We start from the raw sequence: 21107 nt of genomic DNA, 5'->3' as shown, positions 1-21107 counted from the left end.
TACACTCTACCCAGAAAGCTATAAAAAATAATAAATAACCACTCAACCAACCTAGTCATCACTGGCAAAATTCCAGAAGAGGTATTTTTGGATTCACCTGAGAAGAGCTGTAGTAGTATGATGTGTCATCATCATATCTTATCATGATTATCTTGGAAGAATGATCAAAACAGAAAAGGGATTCTAAAATCAAATTTTGTTACTGTGTATCTTTTCTATTGTGGTATGGTCCTGCCTACTAACCTTGTTTGTATATTGCATCATCCAAATCTCTATTGCCTAATCATTATCTCTCTTTGCAAAGGTAAGTCTTCTCCCTGCTCTCTGAATTGCCTGGAAGTACCATGCACTCTGCAAGAACGTAATAAATACTAATGGTGTAGTTGTCAAAACTTTGTTTAATTCAGAACTGACCCTTATATTTCTCAAGGAAACGACCCACAGTCCTGGTTCATTCCACAGCCTCCAGCATGTTATATAATAACACCTGGTTGATAATTGCTAATGCATGATTGCTGAAAGGCAAATGAAATTACTATTCATATAAATTGTGGAAGTGAGAAAAAATTACTGCCTTGAACACCCACACTGAAACTTGATTGTCCTCTTCCCAATCAGGTTTGATATCTGGATTCAGAGTCTCCCTGAACTCTGAGTTTCCTTAAATGCTGCACTTTCTCAAAATCAGAGAATGAAACCATTTTAGAGCTGGAATGGGGCTTAGAAATCATCTAAACTAGGCTCTTCCTTCTGCAGTTAGGGAAATTGATCTGCCATAAAATTATATACAGTGGTTTTCCTTACCTTAAATTTGTCTTAAATCCACTGTATCAGCTCTAACAGCATATCCCAAAATGAGAAATACTCAAACAAATTGCCTTGTTAGAATTTGTAAGTAAAAATAATCCTAAATAATTTCCAAATAAGTACAAAATTCATTAGCAATCTCGTATTTCACCACTAATTTTGGAAAAAAGCATTTATTTTATATCCTGTGGCATGATTTGAGGCCACAGTCCATTTTTTTCCTCTCTGCTCTTTACAAGGAAAACATCTGATCAAAACAATTCTCAAATACGTACCGAGGAAAACGAAATTTTAATACAAATGTCAAATGAAAATTTCATATTAAACTATTCTTTGTCAAATCTTTTCTGCTGGGCTGAGGAAAGTATTCTGTTGTTTCCATCTGAACTTATATAACTTTTTGAAGAGACACCTGCTGAAACTGGTGTTGTGGGAAATCACCAATGAGCTCCCAAGATTAGAATGCTACAGGTAACTTGACCCATTAGCAGGGTTTCTTCACACTTTAAATCCTAAACCACCACTATTGTCCTGTCCTTAGTAACTAAAACCTCGCGAACTCCTCCAATCTCAACGCTCTATCGAATTGCTTTCAGAATCACCTCATTTCATCGTTCCAACATCTACTCTCTAAGCAATCCCTTAGATGTGGGATTTAAACGCCGGAAAAAGTTCCTGCTGCAGCATATCCCTGTCCCCAACGACCTCATGGGATCCACATGTCTCCAATGAAGGCCAGGAAAAGAGTGGAAAGCAAAGCAAGGGAAGGGAAGGGACTCCTACTCTCCAGAACAAACACCAGTTTAGACAGGCTAAATCTCCATCGTCCATTTCCTTGCCCTGACCTGGAAGATTATAGGGCGCTGAGCAGCTTTGGGGGCCTGGAGGAAGGGGGGCCGAGGCTTTGCCGGGACTGGTACACGCTGCACCTGCCCGGGACGTGGCACCACCAGAGCCCAAGTACGAGCCCAACTCACCTCAAGTCGTCACAACTCCCTCAACCCCATCCCCACCCCACACCTTCCTTCCCCTACCGCGAATCCCCGAGCAGCCCACCTTTCGGAAATAGCATTCCCCCTCCTCCAAGGATCGGCCAGCCGGAGGCAACAAGGTGTCTGTCATGTTGGATCCTGGCCTGGGGAGGACTGGAGATGCTGGAGGCAGGCAGGGGTAGGGACTCTTCCGATAGTTCTTGCCGTGGCGCTGCGTCTCAGCAGAGTGCTGGACTGGCTGGCAGTCTGGGCTAGAGATTCGATCCCTGACCCCTCCCCCTACTGGCAGGCGAGGGAGGCTGAGCTCACTCCTCCACCCTTCTTCCCTCCCTCTCTCCCTCCCTCCTCCTCCTCCTGTTTGTGTCCCCTGGAGCCCTGGAAACTCATGAAGCAGGGGTGGTGCAGTTTCAGGAAAGGAGGCTAGCTAGCCTGGGGGAAGGGTTGCCTAGTGCTGGAAAGGCCTATGGTCACCTTGGAAAGCCCGAGGCTCCTAGGGAGCCTGAGCTTAGGCTACGTGTGAGCTGGTGTTGGGGGCCGTCTTCCCTCCATCATACCGAGGCTTACATCTCCTCTTAGCCTCCACTAGGCCAGCTGTGTTCCCCTCTAGCGCCTTTACGCAACGCTTTGGAGAACACCACCTTGGTCCTTAGAGCTGAGTCCTAATCTTGGACCCAGCACCACCTGGAAACTTAGGGCAGTTTATGCTGGGGGAAAAAAACTAAATCGGTGCTTATTTCTGACCTCAGGGAGCATGAGGATATCAATAGGAACTGTATCATATAGGCAGGTGTAGTGGAAAGCTACTTGGGCTAGGAGCCAGAGACCTGTGTTTTACTTCTGGTTTTGCGAACTCAATGAGCAAGTCAGTCTGTGAGCTTTAGTTGCTAATACAGTGACTAAGAGGGAATTGGACCATGTTTAATATCCCTTCCAGAGCTAACATTATGTTTCTTCAGCTCTCTCTCTCTGTATATAAATACACACACACACACACACACACATATATAATACATATATATACACACATATATAATGAGGAGAGATCTAAGACTGCAGAACTGAGGGTGGGTTAAGCGGGGAAAGCTTCCAGGAGGAAACTAATTACAGGGGAACAGCTAATTCCCGTCATAGTCCCAAGCAATGTCGATCCAGCAAGGCTAAAACCCCAAAGAGGTGCAGAGCCAAATGCAGGATTCTAAAAGTGGTCAATAAAAATATAATAGGAAAGGGGAGGGTTGCTGCTCTGCATCAGCTGACTCCCCCTAGACTCTCCCCCACCCCTATAAAAGACAAATCTGGCATCCCACCAAGCCCACCCTCAAATAGAGGTTTCTGCCAAGGTAGCTCTCCACGCCTCTGCCTCAATCGTCCCTTTTCTTGAGCCGGGTGGTCTAGGTCCCACGGTCAGGGTATTAAGAGGGAGAAAAATTCGTTAATTATCGAGAGACTAATACCCAACCTAATTCCCCGGAGGACTCCATCTCCGGCGGTCTCGGGGGTGAGTGGGGGAGGGGAAAGAAGATCTGTCACTCCTCCCTCCAGCCTAGACCAAAGGTTCTCTCCCTTCCCCAGTCTCAATGAGACTTCCTGACAGACACCTGAGAAGGGAGCATAGCGCCTGCGCACCCCCCCCCCCCCCCAACACTCACACCTCCCTCCCCCAACCCAATGGTATTCTATTCTACACCCTGTTCTTGGCCAACTACACCTGAGGGCGAGCCTATGCGCGTGCGTAGTAACCTTCGGCCGAAAAGGGCTGGCTAGGGCCGGGGTCTTGTCCACCTTCTGTTATCTGGGAGGGCGGGAATCAGCTTCATCTCGGACCCCGCCCCGGCTGTGGTGGAAGGTCATCTCATCCACTTGAGGCTCTGCTCAGCCCTCCACAGGAGCTTCCCGACGTGGTGCTCTTACCTAGCGCACTTACCCGGCCGCCACTCTAACTCCTCCTGCAGCCCTAGGACGCTTGCAGGGCTCGGGGCATAGCCGGAGTCCCCACCTCCCTTTTTTGAGAGGTCCCAAAGAGTCACTTTTACAAACTGCATTGCAAGTGACTGCTTTACTATATTACAAGGGAGGGATTTTATTTTGGGAGAGAGGGAGCTGGGGCGAAGCGGGTGGGTGGGATAGAGATGCAAAAACAAGAAAGTCACATTTTGTAAAAATACCCAGCAAAAAGAAAGGCCAGCAGGGGACACAAAGTTGGTATCCATGTGTTAAATTTAATACGGAATTAAGAATGAGTTTTATATACAATCCCTTTTTTCTTTGAACTTTTAAATATTCATCTTAGTTGATGTTAAGTTCATTTTTGTTTAATGACTGCTTATTAAAGAGTTTCTTGGGGGAGACACTGACCTCCTGGCTGTTCCTCCTACAAAACACTCCCTCTCCCTCCGAGTATTTTCCCTGGCTTTCCCCCATGCTTGGAATTCTCTACCTTTTCACCTCTTGACTCCCAGCATACTTAAAGTTTCAGCTAAAATCCCACCTTCTGCTTGAAGCCTTTCCAGATCGCTCCAGTGTGTTAAGTATCTTCTGAGATTATCTCTAATTTGCCCCGTATATCTCTTCTTTATACTTGTTTGCAGGTTGTCTCTGTCATAAGAACTGGAGTTTCTTAAGGACGGCGACTGTTTTTTGCCTTTCTTTGTGTCCCTAGAGTTTAGCACAGTGCCTCATAATATGCATATACTATAAGTGTTCAATACGTACTTGTTTACTTGTTGACTTGGAGATGTTGCTTCATAGCCCCATCTGTTTTTAAAATGTCCCAGATCTTAACCTTGTAAACCACTCCATGCATACAAAATGTAGTGTAAAGGAAAAATGAAAAATGATCTCAAAGCACTAGAGAATATGTGTTGGTGTGAGAAGAGTCCTGTGAGAAATTGGGAGGCTTCCAAAGACATGATCTTAGGACTGGGGGTTGAGCACCCCATCATGAGGACACCTGGAAAGATCTCTTGCTGAAGGTGGGATTTGAGCTGAGGAAACCAGGGCAGACAGGAGAGAGCATTCCAGGCAATGGGACAGCCAGTAGAAAGATAATGGAGTCATGAGACACAGGCCAGTGTCACTGGATAGTAAAGTATGTGGAAAGGGAATAAAGTCTAAGGTCAAAGTGGCTTTAGAGTTAAATGGTTTAGATTTTATATGGCTAGTTTAGAGTTAGATGATGTCAATTTTAATCTAGACAAATCATTTACACACTGGGCCTCATTTTATAAAAAATAAATAAGTTGGACCAAATGGCCCTAAGCTAACTCAAAAACATGATCATATAAAACAGGTTTACTTGTTTATTTTTTAATCCATTTGTTTGTTTTCTTTAATTTATCCAGTATGGGCTATATCAGGGATTGGACCCTTGTTATCCTTTCCTTACTATATATTGTTGAATCCACTATGGAGTGAAAAGAACACTGAAAAAAGAATGTTGTTTCCCATATGACTCTGAGCCATACAATCCGCTCTCTGGTCCTCAGTTTATTCATTTATAAAGGGAATTGGACTAGGCTCCAGGGCCTTTCTAGGTGTACATCCTATGCTTTTATAGCCCCTATTGAAATACTACTTATTATTCCTGAAAGTCCTAACTCCTCTATCCTCAAAGTCCCACAAAAATCACCATCTCTCATCAGGACCCAGAAGAATATTTCAGGATGTCACACCCAAGAGCCATGGAATAGCAATGTCCCTATAACTTCACAGCCATCTGAACTGATCAGAGGGAAGAATACATACACTCAACAGGGATATAGAAGAGAGAATTAGAAGGAAAGTAGATTTAAGAGAGGGATTAGTATATTTTAAAAAAAGAAGAAAACAAAAAACCCTGTAAGGAAGTTCAAAAATATTTAAAGCTCTTATTGAAGTTGCAAAGAATGGCAATCTGAAGGGTGTTCACCCATTGAGGAATAGTTGAACAAATTATGGTGAATAAATGTGAAGAAATATTATTGTGCTATAAGAAATGATGAAGGGAATGGTTTAAAAGAAACATGGGAACAATTATATGAACTAATGCAGAGTAAAGTGAAAAGAACCAGGAAACAATTTACACAATGACAACAATATTGTAAAGACAAACAACTTTGAAAAATTTAGGTACTCTGGTCAATGATTACTAACCATAATTCCAGAGGACCAATGATGAAACATGCTACCCATCTCTTGATAGGAAATTGAAGGATTCAGAGTACAGAATGAGATTTCTTTTTGGACATAGACAGTGAAGAAATTAGTTTTGCTTGATTGTACGTTTGCCACACAGGTTTCTTGTTTTTTTGTTCTTAATGAAGACGAAGGGAGGAAGAGAAGGCAGATTTTTGCTGATTGTAAAAATGGTTTTTAAAAAAGTACTTTGCATTATAAAATTCAGACTTTGAGCTCTTTGAAAGCAGTAACTATTTTTTATCTTTTTTTTTAATCCCTAGCTTTTAATACAGTTCTTGGCACATAGGTCACTTAAATGGTGGTTGACTTGACTTATGAGACACAGACATAGAGCTGAAATGGACTTAAAGCCTATATAGTTTAACATTTCATTTTACAAGGAAACTGAGGCTCAGGATTAAAAACAAGCCAGAATCACAGATCTGGAGCTGGCAGGGATTGTCAAGATCACTTAGTGCAACACTCTCACTTTGTACAGATTGGGAAACATATCCACAGTGGCTAGGGTTCTTACCCAAAGTCACACCAGTGGTAAATTGAAAAGCTGACATTCAAACCCAGGTCCTCAGAGTCCAAATCTAATGCCCTTTTCTCTGTGCTAAACTTCCACTTACACAGCTAAGTGGAGCAGCAAATAGAACACCAGACCTGATTCATCTTCCTGAGTTCAAATCTAGCCTCAGGAACTTGCTAGCTGTGTGACCTTGGGCAAGTTACTTAACCCTGTCTACCTCAGTTTTGTCATCTGTGAAATGAGCTGGAGAAGGAAATAGCAAACCATTCTAGCATCTTTGTCAAGAAAATCCAAAATAGGGTCATGAAGAGTCAGAGACAACTGAAAGGACTGGTCAACAACCTATACTTTGAATTTACTCATCTGTCTGCACAACTTACTCCACTGGTAGAATATAAGCTTCTCAAGGGGAGGAGATGTTTCCTTTTGCTCCAGTCTCTAGCACTCATTAAGTGTTTACCATGATTATTAAATTGAAGTTATCCTTTTCTTTTGGTACAAGAAGGCTTTGGGGCAGCTAAGTGACCCAGTGGTTGGAGCCAGACTTGAAGTTAGAAAGATTTAAGTTCAAAGAATTCAGAAAGAACTTAAATTCTGACTTGGAGTCAGAAAGACATAAGTCCTGACCTTATTTAACTGTATGACCCTGGGCACGTTACCAGTTCTCTGGGTCTCAGTTTTCTTATCTGTAAAATGAGGATTACAATAGCACCTCTCTTATAAGGCTTTTGTGAGGCACAAATCAAATGACAGATGTAAAGTGCTTTGTAAACCTTAAAGCACTACAAAAAAAAGCACTAGATTTTATTATTATTTGGGAATTTAATACCATTTATATAGGCGTAAGGAACTATGAATGAAAGTGGAAAGGTATCTCTTCCCATTGAATTCAAAACCTACTCCTTACTCTTCCAGTCACCCTTACTGTCCACGTTGAATAGCTAAGATCATAAAATCAACTTCTCTAAGCACTAGTCTCTTTAGGTCAGTAGCTCTTAACTTTTTTTTTAATGACATAGACACTATAGACAATCTGATGAAGCCTTTGGCTGCTTTCTCAGAGTAATGTTTTTAATGCATAAAATAAAAATAAAGTACATAGGATTAAAAAGGAAACTAATGAAAAAAGGAATATCGGTATACCCCAGACCACCGTCAGCCCTACTTCCAGCCCACAGGGCTGGAAAACAGCACTGAGAGGAGCGATCAAAATGTAGAATACCATCACCAATGTCAACTGCTGGAAGATAAGCCCAAAAACCCTGGGAGTGGCAGCACACCTCACTGGTCCTGTTTCCAGGGTAGCCCCAAAAGATATCATCCCTAGGGAGCTATGACCTGGCAACATTTTGTGGATGCTGCAGCCACAACTATTGAAGTCTAGAAAAAGGATTTTGCCACTGAAGTCCTTTTGCACTATCATATGGTTCAGCATCAGAAACTGATATGATTTTATCAGTGGAAATAATAGTAAAGATTAATTATTACCTGTTTTGCTGTTGTAGCTTAAGGATCATGGAACCTTTCCATATGACTTGCAGCTGAAATCTTCCTTATGTGATGCCTTCTCCACCCACCCCTCATTAGAGATAATCAATCAATCAATAATACACATTTATTAAGTGCCCACTATGTGCCAGGCACTGTGCTGTGCTGGGGATACAAAAAGAGGCAAAAATCAGTCTCTGCCCTCAAGGACTTTACAATCTAATGGGGCAGACAACATGCAAACAAATATGTACAGAGCAAGCTACGTACAAGATAAATAAAGGATAATTAACTGAGAGAAGGCTTCCTGTAAAAGGTGAGATTTTATACTTCCAGTAATTCTTTTTCTGGTGGCAAAGAATTGGAAATCAAAAGAATGCTCATCAATTGGGGAATGACTGAACAAGTTGTAGCATATGATTGTGATGGAGTACTCATGTGCTACGGGAAATGATGGGAACCTATCTATATGAAATGATGCAAAGTGAAATGAGAAAACAAGAAGATCATTGTGCACAACAACAGCCATGTTGTAATGCTTAATTGTGAAAGACTTGGCTACTCTGATCAATACAGTGATCCAAGACAATGCCGAAGAACTCATGGTAAAAATTGTTATCCACCTCCATAGAGACAACTGATGAACTCTGAATGTAAACTGAAGTATAATTTTCTCCCTTTCTTTATTTTTCTTGCTTTTGAAAAAACATGGCAAATTTGGAAATATGTTTTGCATGATTTTACATATATAATTATGTATATTTATATATAATATAGACACATTACATGTAAAACATATATAATGCTTGGTTTCTCAGTAGGTAGGGGAGGGGTGAAAGAGAATTTGGTGTTCAATATTTTAAAAGAAAAGAATGTTTAAAATAAATAAATAGGTTTTTTTTTTAAAGGTGTGGTCTTTGTTGGGATATAAAGGAAGCCAGGGAAGACAGCAGAGATGAGGAGGGAAAGTGTTCCAGGCATGGGGGAAAAAGCCAGAGAAAATGCTTGGAGCTGAGAGAGCATTGTTCAGGGAACATCTAGGAGGCAGGTACTGTCCTAACTTTTGTATTTTTATCTCCATTTCTTTTTCAGTAGTGATGATGAAGTGACTTTCTAAATGTACGGTGAATGCCATCTACACCGACACCAGTAAGCTAAAGAACTCTCTGCTAGCATGGTACCTACAAGTCAACAGTTTTATCACTGCAAACCTTTGCTTAGCACAGTGTTTTGCAGACGGTAAGCACTTAATAAATGCTTTGTCATTCATCGATTCATTCATTCATTCATTCAGTCAGTCAGTCAGTCAGTCATTCCTTGATTACTCCAAATCACATTGATTTCTGTGTTCTCTGAACTCCAATAATATTACATGTATGGAGTTTTTAGATTTGCAAAATTCTTCATGTACATTCATTGATTTGACTGTCATCACAACTCTGTGAGGTAGATAATAGAGGTATCACCCACATTTTACAGATGAAGAAGCCAAGGTACAGAGAGATTAAGTACTACTTTATAGCAGTTTTGGGAGGTCTAGACTCATAAGGTGGGTGAGAGCTCAAGGAGCAAACACTTCTTCCAGTAATTCAGATTTGCAACTCATCTGTAACATATTCTTGGAGAACAGTGCTTACTCTACTTCAAGAAATTTCCAACTTAATTGAACATTGTCTTGTCTTATTCTCATGGGTTAGTCTTTCCTTCAAGTGTAACTGAATCTGTAACGAGAGAATTATCACTTTGGGCCCATCTTATCTCCAGAGAATGGATAGTGTTTGGTTTGTGCTAGATAACTGATTTAAATTCTAAGTCCTTTACCCCTCTCCTTTTCTTTGCAGAAGTGGAGAACTTAGGGTTTGCAACTTTACATTTAAAGATGGATTTTTTTATCGTTGATTAGATTTCTTTGTCTTTTATTATTTATGCTAACACAGGCCACCAATGGTATTCCCACAATTGTAGTGTATGTAGGTATATGAAACGAGAGTTTCATATAGCCACCAACAGTCAGATTGGCTTTTACACAGAAATGTTTACTTCAGAAGGTATTAAAAAATATAAAACATCTTACTCCCCCACAACATGAGATATGCTTAGTCTCTGGGGAACGAAAAGGGATTAGGTTCATAGCTTTAGCTCTGTTCCCAAAGAGCACAGTGTTAGGTTCCAAATACAAAAGACCCCTTGGGCTTGAGTCCCCAGCACCCTGGCTTCGAAGGGCTTCCATGCCAAGGCTAGCTGGCTGTTCCACCGCACCTGCAATCCTATATCCAAGGTGGTTGTTATGGCTCAAACTCCAGGGTCCATTGGGATCATCCTCAGCCCCCAAAAGTAAGAAGGACAAACAAAGAACAGAAACCAGAGCCATTTTTCAGAGCTAGGATAAAAAGAGAGGCAAACAAAAGAAAAGTCCTTCCTCTCTTACTGGCTGAAAAGGTCAAATGTCTGTCTGACCAGTTTTAAAGAGGAAGAGAGCCATCAAAGGAGGCTACCCCACCCACAAGATAGGGGATGCAGTGGGGTCCACATTAGCCAAATTGGGCATGCTCCATAAAAGTTCCTCAAGGGCATTTCTGTGTTAGAACTGGGAGTGCCCAGAGAAGCTCAGTATGCATTTATTTTAAGGAATGCCTCTTCAGGAAGGAGAAAGGAATGTATTTTTTAAAATGTAAGTTATACAAAAATTAGGAATATCAATAAAAATTTTAGAATTAAAATATAAGTTCTAAAATCAGAAATAAGAGAATTTTCTCCTAGATACAGGTAAACAATATGGTATTAAGTACTAGACCAAAAATATTTACTGATAATAAGTTTTCTAAAACTACTTATTCAGTTACATGACCTTAATTAACTTGGTCTTAGGTGGATGTTACTATGTGTTAGATTATGTTAGGATCTGAAAAATGAAATTATTATTATGGCCTGAAGCTGCTTATAGTCATCCACAAAATATCCAGAAGTTCTTTGTTAAATTGACGTATATCCTAGCAGTCTGATCTTAGTTTTTATTTGCATGAACAGTAGGAGTTAAAATGCATGAAACACTTTTGCTTGCATTTGGTACAGCCAGAACTTATGACTGTGTTACTTAGATTCAAATGCTGTTTACTGCCTTATAAATTTGGATAACTCAGTTAATCTCTGTGAGACTCAGTTTCCTCAGTTGTAAAATGAGGGGCTCACACCTGATGATCTCTAAGATACTTCCTGCTTTAAATTGCTGATCTTATAACAGGAAAGATGCTCACCTCCATGCATTTGTTGGGTTTTTTTTTTTTAACTGAAGGAAAAATATTTTTTCAGCTGCTGCCAAGTTCCAGCACTTAATGAAAATCTGTTATGGCTTTGTTAAACCATTTTCAAAATAATAATTTCTTTAGAAGTTCCTTTTGTAGATTATCTAAGTGTGAATAAAGAAATTGAATGTTCCAACAGTAGTAGCAGCGAAAGAAAATGAAGCAAATATGAAAACCTTAGTCACCTATATCCCATTCCTTGAAGAATGCAAACACTAGGGGGAAAAGAAGGAACTCCCTCCCTTCTCTTCATTCCCATGGAATGATATTGTCATAAGGAAATATAAACATCTTTTCTGCTGAGTTGTATCTCTTCATACTTGAAACTAATGCCCACGTACTTAGTCATTAATTTTTAAGCATAAAGGAGTACTGTTATCCTAAGAAATAAGCTGCAAGATTCTAATATGCCATAATCCATAAAAGGGCTATTTTAGGATCCACATGTGGGTTCAAAGACTTGCATACTCAATAGGAGAAAGTAATTTCAATTTCACTTTCCATTTCAACCAATACTTGTCATTTATATCCACAACTATGTGCCTTCTGAAAAAACATCTGTGCCAAAGTGCAGTAGAGGAAGTGGATAATCCAGCAAACAATGGGGTCCATTCAATTCAACAAATATTTGTTTACTGCCTTCTATGGATACACCACTATTTTAGGGCCTGGGAGGTATATAAAGTTTAGATCAGACATTATCCTTGCTCTTACCTAGCTTATAGTCTAATAGGGGGAATACAAACCATATGCAATAATTATAATATAAAATCAAGTGCTAGAACTTGGTAGCATTTTTTTCCTTCAAAAAGTATCAATGAGTGGTCTTCTAAGCATGGAGTGGAACATTTTTCAAAATATAGGATCATCAATCTAGAGCAGGAGGGACCTTAGAGATCATCAAGTGTGAGCCCTTCATTTTACAGTTGAGGAAATTAAGTCTCAGAGAGGTTAACTGACTTGTCCAAAGTCAAAAGGCAGTAAATAGCATTCAGATCCAAGTATCCTGACCTCAGCTCTAGAATTCTCTCTATATCATTATAATGCCTTCTTCTTTAGCATGTTCAGTTCCATTTTTCTACTGTCAAACTATAATTCCTTGGAAAAAATAGATCATTATTGTTTGGTTCTTATGAGATGAGAGATATCCAACAATAAATGCTGGTTGTACCATAATGAAAGCAAATGTGTTTCATGTACTTTAACTCTTACTGGTCATCCAAATAAAAACTAAGATCAGACCACTAGGGCACAGAATTCAGCAGAGGATTTCTGGATAATATAAAAATGCATGATAAGCACATGAGCATGGCAGATGCTGTTATGGAGCAAAGAGACTCAAGCAGATGCTATATCAAAGTTCACTTTGGAAGTCTGAGACTGTGTCTTGGGGAAGGTTTTTAGGAATGTGAAGCCATAAGCTGGAAATAGCAGCCATTCTTCCTGATACCTCTCATCAAGGGAGGAAGGCAGCTGGTGGCTGTTCTCGTTCATCCTTCCTTCTTGAAGAAGACAAGTGACATCACAAGGGTGATGTCCTGACTTGCCAGTGAGATAGATTTAAGTGAGATAGAGCGGCACAGTCTTTAGCCTCATTCTCTCCTCCAGAATCATCTAAGCCTAGTAGCAAGACATAAGTCAAGACTACTGGTGATGTCCCTGTATGCAGTGGATGACCTTGGATTTTCTAAATTAAGGTCTTTCCCAGGTCTCTGTTTGTCTGAGGCAACAGGCTTGGGAAGGCAGGTTGGGTCAAGCAGATCACCCAATCTCTGTGTGCTGGCTAGATCTTGTCCCACCTTTCTCCAAGATCCTGGACAAGCAATCATGTGTAAAATTGTAGAGTCTCTAAGAATAGCTTTTTAATAAAAAAAGGGTGAGGTGTCCATGGAGAACATGTCTACAGGCCCACTACATATAATGCTGGAATGGTAATGTCTCTCACCTGTGGGAATTTAGGGAGCTTAATTTGTAGTTTCTAGGGAGTACTTTCCACATATAGAAGATTCCCCATTTTTGAGACTTAGTTATCTTTAACTTCAAGGATGTATATCCACTAGATCAAGGGGTGTACTCTGGGAGACAGTAGTAGCCTGCTTGACTTTTTCACATAGTCACACACTTTTTTACACACTTTTTTACACAGTCATGGCACGTTGCGTATGTAAAGTATATATTGCAAATTGCAAATATTTATTGATTCAATATTACTGATTCATGCTTAAGTTATGCTTCTATTTTATTATTTTGTCAATATATTTATCTATTATATACTTGTGTTGTGCTCACAGGATAACAAAATCTTTTTTTTAGCTATAGTATACAATTTTGCTTACTGTTTATTTGCACATACACTTAAGATTATACTTAGGTTTGTTTTTTATAAGCCAATTGACACTGTTCTAGCTAGCTAGTTTTTTGTTGTTGTTTATGGCATTTTCCTGTTATGCACCACTCAGAGAAGAAGGTAAGCAGGGAACAATAAGTCAGTCATCAGTTCCCATCCCTACTTTCTCTGAGATTGGATGAGGAGATGATGGGAATTAGATGAAGAGGAAAGGCTGCTCCTTCTTCAAATCTGCCAAGAACTGATGAGTATACACTGATGAGTCTATAAAACAACTAGAAGGAGCTTTGTATTTCCCTTCACTCAGCCTTTAAAGATTGATTGGCTCAAAGCTTGTGTCCGCATTAAGCTGATGGGCAATTTCTTCTTTCTTTGGGAGAGGACAAAGCTCAGGAGAAGAAGCTGATTCTACCTTTTCAAACCAATCTGTTTCTTCCCTGCTGCCCCATTGCTTAATAACCTTTCCTTACCATTGTTTTACTCCCCTCCTTTTATAAACGAAAATCTGGTGACCTACTAATCGTTGTGTGATTATAAGGGGAGTGGGTAGAGATATGAGAAAAGTCTGGATTTTGCTTCAGTGAAACTAAAGCTTGGAGAAAAAGGAAGATCAGACAGTGATTCCATTCATAGGTCACAAATGCAACAGAAGCCCACTGAAATAGTACCCCTAAACAAATGTAAATTTCCATAAACATGAAATTCTATAAACATAGAGAAATTACTAACATAAATCTAAATATACCCCTAGCAATGACGATGAAGCTAGCCAGGCTCTGGAAAGTGATACTCATGTGTGGTAGGAGTAACTTATAGTAAGGTTCCTGCCATATGGGCTATGTTAGTTTTTCCCTAAAAAGGTAATGAAACTGTCCTGGAGACTTAATTGGCTCAGGGGACACAGGCTCTGGCCATTGATATATCCTCCTGGCAGCTTAAATACAAAAGCCAATGAAAAATGAATCATTGGCTTCTCTTTCAGATTTCATACACACACTTCTGAATGGTGTGCCAGCATGACCAACACAGGCAGGAAAACTGTGCCTGACCATATCAGTGCTGAATATATTCTTCCTGAATATCCTTTCCATGCCATGGAAAGGTAGAGACAGGTAAGGGACTCAGAAGATAGACTACTAGCACTAAAGTCAGCAATACCTGAGTTCAAATCACGTCAGGCACTAATTAGTTGTTTGACTCTAGACTTAACTGTTTGCCTCAGTTTCCTCATCTGTAAAATTAGAACACCTATCTCCTTAGATTGCTAGGAAGACTAAAGGAGAGTAATATCAGAAAAAGTCTTAGCACAGGGGTTTAGTACAGGGGTGGGGAACCTGTGGCTTTGAGGCCCTCTAGGTCCTTAAGTACTGTCCTTTGACTGAATTCAAATTTCACAGAACAAATTCTTTGTTTGTGGCCTCAATGCTGGAGGTTCCCCAACCCTGGTTTAATATATAGTAAATGTTAATAAGGGCAGCTAGGTGGCACAGTGGCTAGAGCACTGGGCTTCCAATCAAGAAGACCAATCTTCATGTTCAAATTTGTTCAAATTTGGCCTTGCATAGTGACTGTGTGACCATGGATAAGTCATTTAACCATCTTGCCTCAGTTCCTCTTATATAAAATGAACTAGAGAAAGACATGGCAAACCATTCTAATACCTTTGCCAAGAAAACCCCAAAATGGAGTCATGAAGAGTTTGAAATGACCCAACAACAACAACCAAGGTGTTAATAAGTGCTCCTACCCCTTCTTCCCTGTCTTCATGGCTAAGTAAACTTCTAATTAACTATTGATGTTTTTTGAGTGTTTCATTTTACTCCAATCCCAAACCTGAACCTCCAGAACAATGATGTCAGGCCTGGCCCACAGAACTGTGGGAACTACCCCTGATATGTTACATATGAGAGACATATCCACTTAAATTGTAGATATTTTGACCCTGTACAAATGTGACACAGGGGTGCTTTTTGCCCTTTTCTCCATCAAAATTGAAGCTACTTGGAACTCTTAACAATTTTATTTAAATGAAGAATTCAGGATGAGGAAAGGATTTCTTTAGGAGTTCTATATCCAAGGAAATTGGTCTCTGAAATCAGAGGAACTATTCTTTGTGTGAATTATAAATGAATCACCAAGCTGAACCATTTTTACAGTCTTTTTACCTTATGTGATTAAGTCCTGGGCTTTCAGAAGTCAGTTCTCTTACATATACCAGTAGAACCACATGCAGTTTGACACTTATCTCAGTAACATATTATGAAAGAATTTTCTTCACCTTCTAACAGCAGGCAGGTTCTGATCATAACATGGGTAAATACTATTCCAGCAACACCATAGTTAGAAAAATTCAGCAGACACTAAGATTACATAACGTCAGTTTGAACAGTGCGCAAGGAAATCTGCATTCCAGAATAATCAACAAGCTTTTGGATGTTCTAACGAAATAAGCCAAAATGAGAATTTCTGACACATACAAAACATAGTAACATCTTAGCTTTGAATATCAGTTTGTGAATTTAAATCTATCGTTAAGCCCTTCATTCCAACATCAGTTGGTTTTATGACATTAGACTACTTATCTAATCTTTCTGAGATTAAATTTCTGTAGTGGTAAAATTAGAACAATCTTATCTCTTAAGAACTACCCTTTAACCATTTTAGCATTTATTTAGTTAGTGTGTAGTGGGTTCGAATACAACTAAACTTCTTGGAACAAAATCTTACTGGATAAAAAATGCTAAACTAAGGGCAAAGAATTATTATATAATCATTATTTGGATAAGGCTGGTCCTGTGGTTTCATTTATATATAAAATTCCTTTGGGAGCGTACTCCTTCTACCAATTTAACTTAAGTTTTAGAGACTGCTTACAGCCCTGAGAGATTAACTTACTTGCTCAGTGTCACATAGCTAGGTTATCCAAAGGTGGGACTTGAACACCAGTCTTGGTTCCAAGGCTTGTTGAGGGCCAGGGTGGAGTGCAGTTGACAAGATCAGGAGAGACCTTCGGGGAAACTGTTATTTGAGACTACTCATTATCATCCGGAATGACTCTCCATGCCCCCAGATGTTGCTGTCTCCGTGAGACAACCAAGAGAATTACAGAAAACAAGGGATATGTAAAATAGATGCCCTCTATGCTAATAGTCTTTAAAGACAATAAGACTGGCCAAATCACTGGGATAGGAGATAAGCAGAATGTCACATAGACTTGCAGTTTCTGTCTATATACACCCTAACCCTAGGATCAATAAATGGAATTGGTCTATCTTTTCCCGCCTCCTGTGTCTTTCTTCTTCACCACATCACCAAGCTGCGTGGGGACGCAGGCCATCCGCTACAAAGGCTATCACTATACCATCCATTACAGCACTGTCCTAGATATTTGTTATTAGATAAAGAACTATTTTATCCACTGCACCACCTAGCTGCCCCTGATAAGGAACTGTTTAGAAGAGGAAGGAGGAGGAGGAGAAGGAGAAGGAGAAGCAGGAGAAGAAAGGGAATCAAGCTTGGGAGCAAAACACAAAAAGAGAATTTTATATGAAACCTCTATATCATATTACTTGCATTTTTTTGTAAGTACATAATAAATTTAACATATTTTCAAAACTCTCCTGCTTGTCTTTGGGCCTTCTGAACATTCTTCTGTTGTCTTCTGTGTATTTAAAAAAATATTTCAATGACCTCTTTATATATAAGAGGAGGGGAGGGGACATGGTGACATAATCCAAAGAATTAGGGAATAGTTAGTCTGAGGCCCTTCCCCAAAATGATGTTTCTGAGAACTTTCCAATAGGAGAAGGGATTCACAGAAGTAGTCAAGAGGCAGCTGAGCTAGGGGCAGCTAGGTGATATAGCAGAGCACCAGCTCTGGAGTCAGGAGGACTTGAGTTCAAATCCAGCATCAGACACTAGTAGTGTGACCCTGGGCAAGTCACTTAACCTTTATTGCCTCCAAAACCAAAATAACAAAAAAAGAGGCACCTGAGGTAGAGGTACCTAACCCTGAGAGGAGGAGGTCAGGATGGGAATGCAAGTGATCTAAGCAGAGCTTAAATCCACTCCCAAGCCTGACCTTGGCTCAAAGCCTCAATTCAGGAACTAAAGCTTGAGGAATGAGTAAATGAAAAAAGATATTTGAGGTTCAGAGTGGTGTATCTTCAAGACCTTTATGATGCTCAGCAAAGTGTTACAAGGACCCCAGAGTTCTGGAGTATCCTTATCCAAGCCTTGCTCTTATTGATTAGTACCGCATACTGTTTTCTAATGCTTCCTAGGACTTTCAATATCTCTTCCCTGGATAACCTCCTCTTCCTTACAGTCACCCTGGGGATTTTCCCAAGGGCCCTCCACTCTTGCTTCCTGGAGACCTGTAGTCTGCATGTGTTTCTGGCCCTTCCCTGGGAGGCTGTTGGCTTGTTTGCCTGTGCTGGTAACTGGCTTTCGTGGTTGTCCCACTTTGTTTATGGGTGACTGGCTGACTTTTTTTTGGGCAAATGTAGAGTAGAACAAGTCACTTATTATGGTTTCTCATTGGATTTCTTGATCATTCTTGATCAAGCACTAAATTTGTTTTTTTTTATTGGCATAGATAGGCAGTGGGTCTGTGTTCAGGCAACTGTTTTGGCCAGAATTCCTGTCTGCTTTAGAATTAAAGCTCTTTGTTCAAAAGGGAGACAGTGTGGCAGAATACAATTTGCACTGGGCAGACAGAAAATAAGGGTTTTAGCTTCAGTTTTGCCACTAAATAGCTATGTGACTTGAGGCTAGCTACTTCGTCTCTCTAGACCTCAGCTATAGAGAGTTGTTCCTTTCAGCTTCGGATTCTAGGGAGGGATGACTTTGTTACTACCACTTTTGCATTTGATTCATGAAGTGGGAATTTAAATATTGATAGGAGAGGGCAGAGCCAAGATGGCGGAGTAGAAAGATGCACATATACATAGCTCTGAACCCACAACCCACAGAACGGCTAGAGGGGACCAACTCACGGTGAATTCTGCACCTAGAGGCTACGGAATATTGGAGCGAGGGAGATTTCTGTTCCGGAGAGACCTGCAAACCTCTCGAGGGGGGTCCTTCGCGCTGCGGACTGGGCGCCGGGACTGGGAGCTGAGAGCAGCCCTGCAGCGGCCGCGACACCGTGAGGAAAAGATCCCAGCGGGCTACGGGGACGGGATCTCCAGCGGCCACACGGGTCTCTCCACCCACAGAGGGACCTGCAAACCTCTCGCAAAAGGTCCGTCGCACTGCAGACGCGGAGCCCAGCCCAGACCTGCGGCGGCCGCGGCTCTGAGAGGTACAGATCCCAGCAGGCTTCAGGGATGGGATCTCCAGCAGCGGCACAAGCCCCTCCACCCACAGGTGACGGGGGTTGGTGAGAGAGTCTCTTTGGCGGGTCGAGAGGGAGTGGGGTGCCCCCATGGCTCGGGCCCCCCCCCCGGGAGATAGAAGCTGAGAGGCAGCTGCAGACAAGGGCTCCCCAAGTGGGCGGGAGCCTGGATCCATTGTGGAAGGTCTGTACATAAACCCCCTGAGGGAACTGAGCCTGAGAGGAGGCCCTGCCTCGACCTGACCACCTGAACTTAATTCTCACACTGAATAGCAGCCCTGCCCCCGCCAAAAGCCCTAAGGCGGGAAGCAGCATTTGAATCTCAGTCCCCAAACGCTGGCTGGGAGGACCAGGAGGCGAGGTGGGTGTGAGGAGAATATTCAGAGGTCAAGTCACTGGCTGGGAAAATGCCCAGAAAAGGGAAAAGAAATAAAACTATTGAAGGCTACTTTCTTGGAGAACAGACATTTCCTCCCTTCCTTTCTGATGAGGAAGAACAATGCTTACCATCAGGCAAAGACACAGAAATCAAGGATTCTGTGTCCCAGCCCACCCAATGGGCTCAGGCCATGGAAGAGCTCAAAAAGAATTTTGAAAATCAAGTTAGAGAGATGGAGGAAAAACTGGGAAGAGAAATGAGAGGGATGAAAGAGAAGCATGAAAAGCAGATCAGCTCCCTGCTAAAGGAGAACCAAAAAAATGTTGAAGAAATTAACACCTTGAAAACTAGCCTAACTCAATTGGCAAAAGAAGTTCAAAAAGCCAATGAGGAGAAGAATGCTTTCAAAAGCAGAATTAGCCAAATGGAAAAGGAGATTCAAAAGCTCACTGAAGAAAATAGTTCTTTCAAAACTAGAATGGCACAGATGGACGCTAAGGACTTTGTGAGAAAGACAGATATCACAGAACATAGCGAGAAGATTGGAAAAATGGAAGATAATGTGAAATATCTTATTGGAAAAACAACTGACCTGGAAAATAGATTCAGGAGAGACAATGTAAAAATTCTGGGACTACCTGAAAACCATGATTAAAAGAAGAGCCTAGACATCATCTTCCATGAAATTATCAAGGAAAACTGCCCTGAGATTCTAGAACCAGAGGGCAAAATAAATATTCAAGGAATCCACAGAACACCGCTTGAAAGAGATCCAAAAAGAGAAACTCCTAGGAACATTGTGGCCAAATTCCAGAATTCCCAGGTGAAAGAGAAAATATTGCAAGCAGCTAGAAAGAAACAATTCAAGTATTGTGGAAATACAATCAGGATAACACAAGATCTAGCACCCTCTACATTAAGGGATCGAAGGGAATGGAATAGGATATTCCAGAAGTCAAAGGAACTAGGACTTAAACCAAGAATCACCTACCCAGCAAAACTGAGTATAATACTTCAGGAGAAAAAAATGGTCTTTCAATGAAATAGAGGATTTTCAAATTTTCTTGATGAAAAGACAAGAGCTGAAAAGAAAATTTGACTTTCAAACACAAGAATGAAGAGAACCATGAAAAGGTGAACAGCAAAGAGAAGTCATAAGGGACTTACTAAAGTTGAACTGTTTACATTCCTACATGGAAAGACAATATTTGTAACTCTTGAAACATTTCAGTATCTGGGTACTGGGTGGGAGTACACACACACACACATGCACACATGCACACATACATAGAGACAGAGTGCACAGAGTGAATTGAAGAGGATGGGATCATATCTTAAAAAAAAAAATGAAATCAAGCAGTGAAAGAGAAATATTGGGAGGAGAAAGGGAGAAATTGAATGGGGCAAATTATCTCTCGTAGAGGAGGCAAGCAAAAGACTTATTAGTGGAGGGATAAATAGGGGAGGCGAGAGAAAAACATGAGGTCTACTCTCATCACATTCCACTAAAGGAAAGAATAAAATGCACACTCATTTTGATAGGAAAACCTATCTCACAATACAGGAGAGTGGGGGACAAGGGCACAAGCAGGGTGGGGGGGAGGATAGAAGGGAGGGCATGGGGAGGAGAATGCAATCCGAGGTCGACACTCATGGGGAGGGAAAGGATCATAAGAGAATAGAAGTAATGGGGGACAGGATAGGATGGAGGGAAATATAGTTAGTCCTGTACAACACAACTAGTATGGAAATCATTTGCAAAAC

At 40.9% G+C, this 21107-nt stretch overlaps 1 protein-coding gene across 1 annotated transcript in view; it reads right to left on the bottom strand.

Moving 5' to 3' along the window:
- Positions 1-2066, bottom strand: part of RHPN2 (rhophilin Rho GTPase binding protein 2) — a 71624-nt gene extending 69558 nt beyond the window's left edge. The window contains exon 1 of the mRNA XM_072632051.1: positions 1864-2066. Within this exon, the coding sequence (XP_072488152.1) occupies positions 1864-1929 (66 nt within the window). The 5' untranslated portion in view covers positions 1930-2066. The remainder of the gene's footprint in view (positions 1-1863) is intronic.
- Between the last annotated feature and the right edge of the window lie 19041 nt (positions 2067-21107).

The sequence above is a fragment of the Notamacropus eugenii genome, chromosome 1 (assembly GCF_028372415.1).
Source record: "Notamacropus eugenii isolate mMacEug1 chromosome 1, mMacEug1.pri_v2, whole genome shotgun sequence".
Lineage (NCBI taxonomy): Eukaryota > Metazoa > Chordata > Mammalia > Diprotodontia > Macropodidae > Notamacropus > Notamacropus eugenii.
Note: the sequence above shows the minus strand (reverse complement) of the source record. Positions and strands in the feature narration are given on the sequence as shown.